At 32.0% G+C, this 14606-nt stretch overlaps 1 protein-coding gene across 1 annotated transcript in view; it reads right to left on the minus strand.

The window, feature by feature from the left end:
• Positions 1 to 2418: 2418 nt before the first annotated feature.
• Positions 2419 to 14606, minus strand: part of LOC134718213 (uncharacterized) — a 28736-nt gene continuing 16548 nt past the window's right edge. Inside the window, exons 6-10 of the mRNA XM_063580707.1 lie at positions 13294 to 13502; positions 12135 to 12316; positions 8717 to 8889; positions 6214 to 6431; positions 2419 to 4791 (exon numbers count right to left, since the gene is read on the minus strand). Coding sequence (XP_063436777.1) covers positions 4544 to 4791; positions 6214 to 6431; positions 8717 to 8889; positions 12135 to 12316; positions 13294 to 13502 — 1030 coding nt within the window. The 3' untranslated portion in view covers positions 2419 to 4543. The remainder of the gene's footprint in view (positions 4792 to 6213; positions 6432 to 8716; positions 8890 to 12134; positions 12317 to 13293; positions 13503 to 14606) is intronic.

A 14606-nucleotide genomic window follows, 5' to 3' on the forward strand; every position in this document is an offset into this window, starting at 1 on the left:
CAGGATCACTATCCATAAGTCTCGCTTTCTGCTACAGAAGTTGCAGGCGAGACAAAAACATTGGGTTGTCCAATTTGTCTGAAAATTTCATGACAGATAATTCTTGACCTGTTAATCACTTTAACCAGTTATATTTTTGCTCTAACTGTTTTAGTTTTTGATATATAAGCCAAAATCTGCATTTGACCCCTATGATCTATTTTTAGCAAAGGCGGCCATGTTTGTTGATGGATCAAATCTTCAGATAAAATTTATAAATTAAATACCCTAAGGAACATTCACTTAAAGTTGGAAGTATTTGGCCCAGTAGTTTCAACGGAGACGATTCTTTAAATAGTTTATGAGGACGATGAAAACGACGGACAATGACAGATGCCATGTGATGGCATAAACTCACGTCATTTGATCAAGGTGAGCTAAACATGAGAGAAAATAGGGTAATAGAACACGAAAACCAAGAAGCCAGCTGGGCCAAAAGGCCATGTGAGCTTAATTTTGTCCCAAAAATCAGCCACATGACACTTGATCCTGGCTTGGGACAGGCACACTTTGGACAGGAACATAAATATATGGCAGAGTGTTGTTTAAGTAGTTTTAACTTCACGATGGGATGTTGTCTCCTTGACATTACTGTCCTTTTTCATACTTTAACAAGTATGTTTGATGCTTTTGTAAACTTTCTTGCTCTTCTGAATTATTTTCCAATACATGTACATATAAGTGATCTCTCAAACACTGAAAACCTTGTTAGCTGAACTATTAAGCTGTTAAAGATGCCAACATAAAACATCATGCAATCTGTACATATCTTTTTGAACAGTTGCTTAATAAATTGACTCCAGATAGTAGTATGTAGATCTGATATACAAATTATGGTAAAACTAGAGCTATAATTTTATTTTTTATAAGTCAGGAGCCTCTTGTAACTCAGGGGTTGTCTTTTGTTGGTGTATAGTTCATAGGTGTTTTTCGTTTATTGCTTTGTATATAAGTTAGACAGTTGGTTTTCATGTTAGAATTGTTTTACACTGGTCATTTTGGGGGTCCTTTATAGCTTGCTGTTTGGTGTGTGCAAAGGCTACATGTTGAAGGCCATACTGTTACCTATATTTGATTACTTTAACTATATTGTGTCTTAGATAGATGTCTCATTGGCACTCATACCACATCTTCTTATTTATACTGTAAGGGGACCTCACTAACAAACTCACTTTTTTCACTTATGTCCAATTAACTCCCCTAAATTCAGTCTGACCATCAAATTATTTCTTCATGCACATTTTCATATTGTGGGCTCCCTTGGTTTGGAGTTTCATTGATTTTTTTTTCATAGGTTTTTATTAGAAGTGTTTAGACACTATGAAAAAACACACAAGTAGAATTATCTCCACTTAATTAAGTCTTACTGAAAAGATATTTCCTCATGCACATCCTCATTTGGTGAGCTACCACTATGTGAAAGTTTCATCAAAATCCATTTGCAGGTTTAGGAGGAGTTGCACTTACAAGATAATTGACAGACACAGAGACAGACAGACAGGGTGATTCCTATATATGCCCCAAATACTAGTTTAAGGGGTATAAGAAGAAGGATGTTTTGTTAAACAGCCAAATTTATTGACATGAAAACACATGAAACTACAAAAAAGCAAAAACAATATTTATGTCCACTTAAACTGAAAACAGTTGTATTTTCTTTGGCATTTCAGACAGTTTTTTCATCTCCCTTTAAAAAATGTTGTGACATCAATGATATAAAAGTAAATCAGTATTACATAAAATAATATTAGCTGCAATCATAACTAAAATTTAAGGTAGATCACCAGTATATATTTTTTGAGACAGAATTTTTTTATAATTTGCCAAAATAAAGATTTTACTATGTTCTTTTCAAAAATTTAATAAAAAGTATGGGTCACCGTGCTATTTTTCAAGCTATGAGTCGTTGAAAATTGCCCAAATTTGGTTAGTTTGTTCATGAAAAAACACATTAGTGTGCATAAACAAAATTCTATGAGATAGAATTTTAAAATAAATTGCGAGAAGACAGGTTTCATAATATGTTTTAAGAAAATAAAAAGAAAACATGGTGTCACCGAACTTGTTTTCTTGCTACAAGTAAATATAAGAAATTTCCCTATTAGCCCAGTATAAATTTTGTCCTAAAAGAGTTATCTCCCCTTAAATGGCTCATTTGAAAAAAAATATTTTAAAACCAAAGAAAATGATGTTTGTTAAAATATTTTGAATAATACAATTAATTAACAAGTTTTCTTTAAATAGAAAAAACTTCTAACAATTAAATTGCAAATCTGTCCCCAAATTTGCAGATTTAGGCAAATAACTAGACCGATTTTGTACTGTGATTGTACAATCCAAGATGGCGGTATACCATCAATCTACCTTAAGTAACATCATAAAAATGGATGACAATGTCTGAATAAATACAATACCCTGTCAATCTTAACAACTGAAGTATAAATATTTAAATTGATTTTTTTCAGTCACTGTGGTACCTATTGCTATTGAAGGCAATATTACAAGTTTTACATTTTTTGGCAAACATTTTGCATCAAATGATGTCTCTAACCCAAACTAATTAATTTATTCCAGTACAATTTTGGCTCTACACCCATGGAATTTTGGTTTTGGTTGAGGATGTCCCTGTTATACATTTAAGAAAAATACTACAACAATATAAAATGTGTCAAAAGTGCATTATTTAAGTCAAATTTAAACATTTATGATTTAGTCACATGTTAGAAAATATGTCAAAATGTTGTTAAAATCATTGAAAATTGAAAAAGACAGAAGCCTATACCTTAAAGCAGATAAATTTTGTAAAATCAAGGGTTTTAATATTCATCAGAATATAAATGATTTACATATGAAGCACTTTTTTGGATAAATCTTTATTAGCTACTTTAATGGCCAAACGTAGGTAAACAAAGAAGTAGTAAGACACTAGATGGCATGATGGTAATGTATACGTATTAAGGGAAAAAAAAAATTATCCAAATTACACTTCAGATCAAAATTGATAAAGAACTGTCTAGTATACAATTTTTTAAAACCATTTACAATTGATGTGCTATAGAAAGCTATCTCATCAACACATATTCCAGTATCAAAAACTAAATAAAAAAACAGAGTTCCAATGTCCCTGGCACATATTTCATCTATCAAAGGTTATATAGTCCAAGGGCATAACTCTTTTGAGAAAGGCAATCAGCACCCATTTTAGAACTTGTCCGAGAAATTGCTGATATTAAACTGTAGTGTAAGTTTCATGAAAACGCTAACAAGACTGGACGGATGGACGAACGGGCGCACAGTATTTCTATGTCCCCGCAAGGTGTGGCACGGGGGACAAAAATGCTTAAATTTAGAAAAAGACCGTTAAGCCTAATAAAATCAGTTAATAAAGTGGTAGGGCTGATTACCATGTTGCCCAACCACTTTATTATATCATCAGAACATTAATATAGATATGAAACCCTTGAATTTACAGAATTTATTTGCTTTGGGGAATGGGCTATTGTCTTTTTTACGTTTATCCCGTACCCTTTCTCAATCAATTGATAAAACATACATTTTTTTTAGATAATTTGCATATTGATGTATGCAAAATAACAAATTTGAAGCAAAAAATTTAGTATTTTTGGATGATTTTTATGTGCATCACAATCATTTGCACATGAGGGATTCTACACAGAAATATCTTACTGACAACAAAAAAATAATATTATTTTCCTAAATAATATTAAGATTCAACACCAAACATAGACTATACAACACAAGGAAAGTTGAAACATTTGATTCTCATATGATAGCGATCATATGGGAATCATATAAAAAGGGCATCATGAGAATCATATGTAAGTGTTCATAGGAAAATTATATGATTCTCGAATGAGAATCATATGAAAATGCTCTCCTATGATATTCATGTTTGCTATCATATGATAATTATATAAAAAGGGCATCATGTGAGAATCATCTGTGGCAAGTTTGCCTGTGTATTAAAATAAAATATAATGCACATACCTATTTCCTTAAAAATTCTTCCATAAAATGCAAGCATTTTTTTTTTCAAATAAAGAAATAGTATAAAAAATAATTAACGAATACTGCTAAAATGTCCTTTTTGGTGCAACCTTAAAACAAATACCTCTAATAAAATAATCATTCCTTGTGTATATGACAATATTGTAACAATTCCTATATACTAATTACTTTCTTCCTATAGAACAGGTCCATGTAAATAAAAATCTGTCAAATAACAATTAAGGAAACTTTTGCTTTGTTACACAAACCAAAAAAAAAGAACCTAAAAAACATACTAATTTTCAATAACTGAATATTAAAATAGAATTAAAAATTACACCATGCGTTGACCTATCTTCGAGTCTACACAGTTAGAAAATTACAATAATTTCTTTATGCCGATGATGTTCATGATCATCATTATAGACAAACTCAAACAATCAAAGCAAACTATATTTGTGCTTACAGGTACTGAGAACATAAGTGTTTTTCGCTTTCATTGGTTGGTAAAAGTTGTACCTAGCTTAACTGCCAAATGCATCCTTTCCTGAAATACATCAAATGATGAGAGTACTGGTATCTGTAACATATTTGCACATGTGTTAGCATAAGGCACTGCATCATCATCACTGTCATTTTCTGTATGTATGAAATGAAGGCTTAGAGGAGGGTCAAATCCCAATGGAGGAACTGTATCATAGCCTGTGATAAATGTAAGAAGGTTCTGTAGACCCTCAGGTTCCTCTAAAAAAAAAGAAGTATAATTTTCAAGGAAGTCACACAGGAAAACATCCATATCAATTCAAACAAATCAAACCTGGCTACTGATATGAAAAAGCCTTCAAGGGTTTCAGACTTGTATTCAGTAACATGACGTTTAGTTTCCAATTTCACGGTTGGATAACTATTAACAAGAAACTAATTTAACACAGGATCTATATAAAGAACTATATTAATATAAGTTACCTGTAAAATTCTTACCAAAACTTCACATATTGACTAAGATAAACTCAACAGAAGACTAACACAATTATTTAACATGACATTAATGTCTTTCCTATTTCAGATCGAAAGACCTGATTGTTTTTCTTCTGATTATTTTTCTTCTGACTATTTTTTTTTCTTCTGCAAAATATAAAGACTCCTTTACAAGCTAGTTTGTTACATGTCGCAAAGAAGTGTTAGAACTTATGCCGTAAACCCATAAACTCGGTCAACAGTGACATGTCATATGACCACACAGACAAACACAGAAAACCTTGTTACCCTATCCCCTCCTTGACCATAAAAGATATTGACAATAAACCTTTTCCAAATTCTTTGTAAACTCAATACGCAAAATCTCCTCATTTGGTTTAAAGTGATAAAGTAACTACATATGAGAGTAACCTCCCTTTACGACAATACATGAGAAAAATGTTAATCGGATGAAGATCTTGCAAACCTGTAGTTTTCGAATTTTAATTTGAATATTGTAAGAGTCATTCCCCTTTTTATTGTCCTCTTTTCTGTTTTGGCTAATATCTCAAAAGGTATAATAGGTAGAGCAAATCAGAAAGCTGTAAAGTGTTAAGCAAGTCAAGAGCTACAACTATTATATAATGACCAAAATTATCAGATAACCTCTTGTATTAGTTACTGCACATAGAATGTTCATAAGTTAATGTCTTATATAACATAGACTTTTAGTGATAGAGACATAGATTATTCCTTTCTTATGAACTTTAAAATGAGGCCAATTTCAATGGTCAATGTAATTTTTTGAAAATTTTGTTTTTTTTTTTGTTTTTTTTTACATCAGATGAGATTTTTTAAAATTGAGGCATCAATTTCGTTTCATGAAGTTTTTTCTAAATTTATAGTAAATGTCATTCACAAGTCCATAGCAACCATTATCATTTGAATGTAAAGTCCCTTAGTAACCATATATATTCAAGTTCTGTATCATAAAAGCGTTCAGAAAATAATTGAAAGTGACCCCTTCTAAACCAGAAGTCAATGGAAAAATGCCTAAAAACATTGTTTTTGGTGTGAAAAGTGCCTAGCAACCAGAGAATATTTCAATCAGTAATATATCTGTTTAAATTTTGTTCATTGAGGATAGGGAAAAACCTTACTATTGTTCTATGAACAAGTAGGATTTTAATAATTTATGTCATTTGTTACCTTCCAGATCCTGTACAAAATCACGCAAGTAAGTATGAGTTTTCAGCTCTAGTATATAATGATTACTCCCCTCCTGAGAAAAGTTCACCTTGAACAGTTCATCCACCATAACAGAATTTAAGATGACAGAGTTATCACAGACAAAAAGCTGCTTCATTGTTTTAGGGTTTGATGTTACTTCTTTGAAACACCATAAACATTCAAAACCCTCAATAAACCTGCAATTATTCAGTTTCAATTAATCAAAGTGTCATGCATGTGATAGACTGTGAAATTCATATGAGATTTGCAAATTTTGGTCCGGAGTTTAGACCTCAGATCCGGAGGTTTTTTGTCGACATTTTAACACCAATAACGGACGTAAATGTAACTATCTCATGGCAAAAATGATCTTTTTGTTGTGTTTTCTTCATTGTTCTATGTCTGAATGACATATGAATGTGTTAACCCTTGAAGCATATGTATTTGAATGATATCACCAGGGACATATATAGATATGAGCCTTTGATATCAATCATTTAATACAATAATCTCAAAAAAAATTTTAAAATTTTTTAATTTTTTTTATTGTTGATTGGTTATGCATGTTAAAGTAGTTTTCCTTTAGTGCAACAGACATAAAAGCATATATACATGTAGTGTTTAATTCATGTCTCCATCTACAGTATCACTATCTGCATCAATTATCATTGCCAAAGAGATATACATTGTATGAGAAAGAAATATGCATATTTCAAGTTAATATATTGTCATTGAAACAATAATTTTTAAATTCACTTAGTGAACATGAATAATTGCTAGTTCGGTGACATTTACATTTGAAATTGAACACATATACTGAGTACAAGTAGAAACTCCACACCTAAATATATTTACCCTCATATGTCATCTAGGGAAGTTAATAAATTGTTTCAAAATTATGCACACTCTATTGACAGTCTGTTTATCATTTCAAGAGATTATCAGACTTTTCTGATTTAAGATTTTTAAACATTATCAAAATCCATATTTTAATTATTTTTTTTTTTAACTTTTAAAGGCAATTTCCACCATAAAGAACTCCCACTGTAAAATCTAACAAATATCAATGAAATGTGAATTTAGTTTTAAAGTTTTGATTTTGACCCATTTGGTCTAAAATGCCAAAGAAAGAAAACCTCTCCACATCTATCACATTTCTGGCAAACTCTCAAGCAGAATAATAAATTGTTACCATAAAATTACAATTTCACTTTTCTGCAAAAGGATGAGGACAGACCTTAATTTGAAGTGTTGCAATTGACACTCACTATATACAGTTGGAGAATAAGCACTTGGTGTAAAAATGAAGTTCAGTTTTACCAAAGTTGATGCTTTGTTGCTTTAAATATTGAAACGTTGACAGCATTTGCAGCCTTTGACACTTGTAATAGTAATACTATTCAATGTTAGTACGAAAAGTAAAGTTTTTATTTTCATCTACTAAAGTTTTGTCAATATCACTGATACTGTGAAAGTACTTTTATTCGTGGGGTACCCATTTAATCTTTAAAAAATTTTAACTTTACAAGTTTTTAACTTTAAATTCTCAGAAAAGTTTCTGTTTTTGATCAGTTAATGTTGAACTTCCGGTGAAGACATGTCATGATGAAGTGTTCATTTTATCTCCTTATAATAATATAACTGGTAAAATAATATATTTCTGATTTGGTTTAATTTTTATATAATAAGAATTAATCCTACAATTCAAAGTAACAACTTTTAATTTAACTGTTTTACCTCAAGTGACATGTTTATGACAAAATTAACACCTTTGAAGATCATTAACAGTGTTGATCATTCAAATTTTTGATCTCATACTGATTATTGTTATCACTTGTGATTACAGGTGTGCAACAATTGAAATGTTTTTTTTTTTTTTGCAATTTCCTTTCATCAAGACTATAGACATCATCTGGTTTAAACTTAAAGAACATAAAATCAGAACAACATATTTTACTGTCTCCAACAAATCAATAAAGGACAAAATCTTCACTCAATTCTTTTTCAGAAACCTGAAATCCATGAATTTAAAAACCCACGAACATGCAACTTTTTCTTAAACCATGAAAATTGATACCCACGAATTAAAGCACTTTTACAGTAGTTCACTCATTCTCTACTGCAGTACAATTTGACATTATTTTGTGGTCTGCACTCAAAATCTTTTTTATCTACTTGTCCAAAACTGAATAACATCAGCTACTGTACTTCTGAAATTATTATAAACAGCAACTTGAAGGTCATAAGCAGTACAAGAAAACACAATCTGGTGCAATGTCCCTGGCAAATAATTTTTAATGAAATTAATATCCTAATATAAATGTAGTTGTGTTTAGTTTGTTAATAAGAAAATTGACATTAATGTAAAGCATACAAGATATGTTATTTTAATTGTTGGATTGCTGTCTGATTTGTATTTACTTCATAACTTGTTTCATTTAAATTCAAAAAAATTAAATAAAACATTTTGAAGAAAACTTACTGAGCTAACACATCTTGAATCCTCTTAACAACCAAATGCTGAACCAGAACATGAACTAATTGTTCTTTGTTTTCATATTTTGATGCTAGGGGTATTGCACCTATAAATTCTATAACAGGCATCACAGCCTCTACAGCAGACCAAAATGTTATGTGGTCTTGGGATTCACCAATCTGAAAATACATCATACACTTCTATGATCTGTAATATATTTATGTTACATTCAAAAATCTATTATAGAAAATTTAATAAATGTTAATATTTTTCAGCTTAAGGAAAATTTCTCTTGTATCCTCTACAAAATTTGTTTGGAATATATGTAGGATTTTAAATAGCATTTGCATATGTAGAAATATCTGCCTGACCTACCTGCAATGTTATAGGGCCAAAACAAGTTAATACCTATAGTGGTCAGATTATGAAATGGGATTTACATATTTTTTATTGGCTGTAAGCCCCAAGTCTGGAAAAATATAAAAACAAAATCCTCAAATAATTCTAAATAACAAAAGCCCAATTTCAGTATGAGGGGAATCTTTCTGAGAATCTTAAAAGATCTGTGATGTATACTGCATGAGGAGCTGATTACACAAAATATGCACTGCCCTGCCATCCAAACACTATAAGCTGGTTTTACACTTTGCGCAACCCGGTCAAATTCAATTACCGTCGTGATCATATATACCAGGTCTACATCAGATCAAAGCAAAGTTGAATTTTGGAGTCTAATATTACCAATTTTGGACCTCAGATTTAGTACAGACGGGACAAATGTCTAAAAAACAGTTATGAAATTAGAGATTTGCAATCAATTTATCAGTATTACAATTCTATTTTAAAGCAAAGTTGAATTTTGACCACTTTTTACCCATTTGGGATCCAAAGTTTCTAAAATAATAATTAGAAGATGTACATTCATTTACTTTTACAGGGATATATTACAATATAAAAACAAAAAGATGTGGTATAATTGCCAATGATACAACTCTCCATCCAAGACCTAAAGTAGTAAATTAAGCAATTATACGTCACAGTACAACCTTCAATGTGGAGCCTTGAATCACACTGTAAGGTAAGCTATTAAATGGCCCCAAAATGACTAATGTACAACAATTCAAAAGGGACAAACCATGGCCAGATTTAAATAAAACAAGAGGCTCTCAAGAGCCTGAATCGCTCACCTGTAATTTTTTTTAAAATCTTTCATCAATGATTATTTTTGCTTTTCAATGTATATAAATGTGTGCTGTAAAATGCCATTTAAATATTCTTTGTATCTGTCATATTTTCTTCAAAGGCCAAAAAATGCATTTTACCCCTTAGAATGTTCTAATTTAGCCATAGTGGCCATTTTTCTTGACGTAAAAGGAAATAGAACATAAACTTTATACTAGATATCCTAAGGATCATGAAGTTTAAGTTAAGCTGAAATTGGTTCAGTAGTTTCAGAGATGACGATTTTTTTAAGTAAGCAAACAATGAAAAATTTTGTAAAATTATCATTAAAGGGCAATAACCTCTTAAGGGGTCAACTGGCGATTTTGGTCATTGAACTTATTTGTAGATCTTACTTTGCTGAACATTTTTGCTGTTTACAGTTTAGCTCTATCTATAATAATATTCAAGATAAAAACCCAAAACTGCAAAATTTCCTTAAAATTACCAATTTAGTGGCAGCAACCCCACAATGGGTTGTTCAATTCGTCAGAAAATTTCAGGGCTGATAAATCTTGACCTAATGAACACTTAAACTTCTTAACATATTTGCTCTAAATGCTTTAGTTTTTGAGATATAAGCCAAAAAATACATTTAACCTATGTTCTATTTTTAGCCATGATGGCCATGTTTTTTGACAAAACACAAACTCTATACTAGATACCCTAAGCTCAAGTTTGGTTGGAATTGGTTCAGTAGTTTCAGAGGAGAAGATCTTTCAAATAGTTCACACCTGACAGACGGACGACGACGACGCCGGACGCCAAGTGATGGTAAAAGCTCACCTTTCCTTTTAGGAAGGTCATCTTCGCTAGCCAAGGATAACAATCCGCTCCTCTCCTCTCCACCCTTGGCAGATTAAGTAAGAATTCATGAAAAAGTGTTGCGCCTCCTAGCGGGAGATCAAAGTCACGCCTTCTCTGACTACATCATATTTGACCAATGAGAGCACTTGTATTTTGTGTGGCTAGAGATTTAAACTATGGCTGCGTCAAGTGTTTACAAAACATATTTATGACAATAATGTCAGAGCATTCTGAAAATATCGGAATATATCTCAATCTTCAATAAGTTGATAAAAAATGATTAAGTAGCCTTAAAGAGTGTCATTATAAGTGTTTTGGTGGAGCTTCATTGCACAATCTGCACGCGGTCGTTGTTTATTTACATTACCTTCATTTACATGCAATACACCTTGTCACTGTTTATTCTATTCCGGAAAAGTTCAACTTTCTACTGTAACTGGAGACTTGTATGAACTATATTTTGTAGAGTAAATCTTTTCAAAGAGACAAGTTTAATCAACTGTAAACGATTTAAATGAAGCCTTTTTAAGATTTTAATTTCTCTCTTGAAATTTTTTTCAAAAACTATCAAAATTTCATAATGTTCACCTTCTTAAATTTTTCTTCCCTCAGCACATTACTGATGACCTTTGTTTTTTTGCAACACTTGACCCCAACAGGAAGTTGCGTAAGTAACTGTTTTTTTCCGGGCTGGACTTAATAGTGAAAAGGTGTACAGGTGCCAGGCACTTTTTGATTGGATGCAGCGGGCTTTAGCTGCGACCAATGGAAAGCATTAACGCGTGGATCACGAATTCTTACTCAATCTGCCAAGGGTGGAGAGGATCGGAGCGGATCGTAATCCTTGGCCAATGAAGATGAGGAAAGGTAAGCTAAAAACAATAAACAAAAAATAAATATAACACACAGCAACAAGTGACAACCACTAAAATTACAGGCTCCTGAATGGGAGCCTATTTTAAAAGCAAAACCTTATTTTGTTCCTTTTTTCACTGTTAGCCTTATAATGAATGAGGTCTGGTTTTCTTTAAAAAAAAATGAATTCGAAATGTAAATTCAACTACTACCTTTGGGACGATATGCTACAAGCATACCTTTCAGCATTGTTGAATGTTGGTCGCATTTTAGACCTCCTAATTGAGGAACAGGAAAGCCATAACCTCCATAATCAGAATTTTTCTACATTTAGTCCCAAGTAATATTGTGTTTAAATATCTGATGAATAGATCATGGGATTTCAGAGAAAATGTGTAAACATGTTTTTTGACAGACGAATACTATGACATACAGATTTTTTTCATCCGTATAATCTTTTTTTAATCTAGTTTCAGTACTTTCATCAATGGATCAAATTAGATAAATGCATTCAAAGCCTCAGAAAACTTGAGACAACAACCTTCTGAACCTTTTCTTTCATTTCTGTATCCACAATATCTGCTACAGTTGGAGTACAAGATTCACATCCATATGCCAAAATGTCATACATCAAGCTTGAAAAAAATTTTGGTGCTGGACTTCTATGTACCAAGAAATATGCTATCATTCTTCCAATCATGTAGTAGTCAAAACTGTCTTCACCTATAAGAAAGCATACAGTATAAATATTCTTAAATAAGTCAATGATTGTAACAAAAGTTACTTTTTCGGAGGATTATTTGCAACTGAATTAAGTGGTCACTGGTGGACAGTTGCCTTATTGGCAATCATTCCTAGTCTCCTTATTTTTATACTGATGTTTTTGAAAGGGTAACATTCATTTTGACTCTGGAATAGATTTTTTTTAAAATCAAGAATTCCATTGACATTAATTAAATGATGTTTCAATCCTTGTAAAAATTATTTTATTGCATTTACTGAGTCTGTAATTATATACACAGATGGACAACATTGTTTTTCCCAAACTGACCCTGAAACTGACACTCTTCTACACTAAGCCGATCTTGTAAAAATACTTTTAACTTGGATCTAAGATCTAATGGAAAACAAACAAGAAGTTGCGTGTGATGTCGTGCTAATCATACCCCCACATGTAACTTAGTCAGAAGCAGCTGGTCAGAAGAAAGGCTGAACATATGGAAAAATTTTCAAAGCATTGGGAAACATGAAGTTGGTATTTAAAAATTTGAAAAGTGCTCACACATTACAACTCATCACTGTTAAGCTGCTGGCCAAGTATGAAGTCATTCTGCGCATTCATAATGGAGAAGTGTTTGGCGAAACATTTTGAACTTCATTTTACATATTGAAAAATTTTCAAAGTATCTGCAAACAGGCAGTTAGTATCTGACAAATTCGAAAAGTGCTCACATGTTACAACTCATCACTGTTAAGCTGCTAGCAAAGTATGAAGTCATTCTGAGCATTCATATTGGAGTAGTGTGTGACAGAAATATTTGATGGACGAAGAAATGGACTAACGAACGAACGGACGGACAAGGTGATTGCAATATAGCCCCCAACTCTATAGAGTGGGGTATAATATACTTTTTTTAACAGTTTCTGGGCAGACCCATAAAGATAAAGATAGGTTTTTTGTGCCTTTCTTGTATACTTACTTTTTACATTCGGGCACAATATCTTACTGTTTGGAGGACCTTCAAAAATCGGGGAATCTTTTATGGCCATTAGGCTAAGTCTTGCAAACTCTCGACGTGGCCCACCATCATCTATTGCTGCTTCACCAGAGAATCTAACACTTAATTCAGCTATTGTGTTAAAAGACTTTCTGTTAAAACCTCTTTTGCCACCATCCAAAATATTGTACCTGTCAACATTTATGATGTTCTTCTCTACAACAAAACAATCATTTAATTACCAAAGTTTCAAGTATACTGAGCAATGACCCATACTTAATGTATGCTGTTATTTCCGGCATCTAAATCAGACTCCCGTTAAAAAAAACTAGAGGCTCTTAAGAGAGCCTGTATGGCTCATCCAGACAAAATTGCAATAAACCAAAACACTAAGCAACATTGATTTGCAATTACACCTTACCATAAAGATTTTTTTTTAAATTGGCATGTCAAGAGCAATTAATCTTATAATGTAGTTGTTATAAAACTTAAAATCAATAGAGACTTTTGTGGTCTTGATCGTAAAAATCATTCCATCAATTGAGAGTTTCCTTTTTTCTGTCAGTTTTCAAGAGAAAAAGGTGAAAACAGCAAAAACTAGAGGTACTTTGATCAGAGCTCACAAAATTATACCCCCGCCCCTTGTAAAGTCCAAGTTTTTGAAATGGAAACCCCAAAAATGATTTTGAACAAAAACAAAATAGGAGGTGCAAAATAGCATTATATCATAAAGAATATGGGAAAGTTTCATTAAATTATAATAAGTGGTTTAGGAGGAGTTGCGGATACAACATGGGTACCCCCTATTTTTAGGCAATGGCAAAGTCCATGTTTTTCAGATAGAAACCCCAAAAATGATTTTGAACAAAAACAAAATAGGAGGTGCACAATGGCATTATATGATTAAGAATCTGAGAAAGTTTCATTTCATTCAGATAAGTGGTTAAGGAGGAGTTGCGGAAACAAAGTGTACGGGACGGACGAACGGACGGAAGGATGGACTTCCCCATCAATATATACCTCCGCTTTAAAAAGCGGGGGTATAATAAGGCAAGGACAATAACTCCTATGAGGAGTTGTTGTACAACTTCAACTCAATAGAGACATGTGTAGGCCTGGTAATCAGGAGCATTTCATCAATTATAAGTTTATATATATTTATCTATCATAATTTTGAAGATAAAAGCCAAAAACAGCAAAAATTGTCAAATTTTACATTTCAAGGGCAATAACTCCTGAAGGATATTGTCAAACTGACACAATGAAGACTTTTGTAGCCCTGATCGAAAAAATCA

Source organism: Mytilus trossulus, chromosome 5, assembly GCF_036588685.1.
Source record: "Mytilus trossulus isolate FHL-02 chromosome 5, PNRI_Mtr1.1.1.hap1, whole genome shotgun sequence".
NCBI lineage: Eukaryota > Metazoa > Mollusca > Bivalvia > Mytilida > Mytilidae > Mytilus > Mytilus trossulus.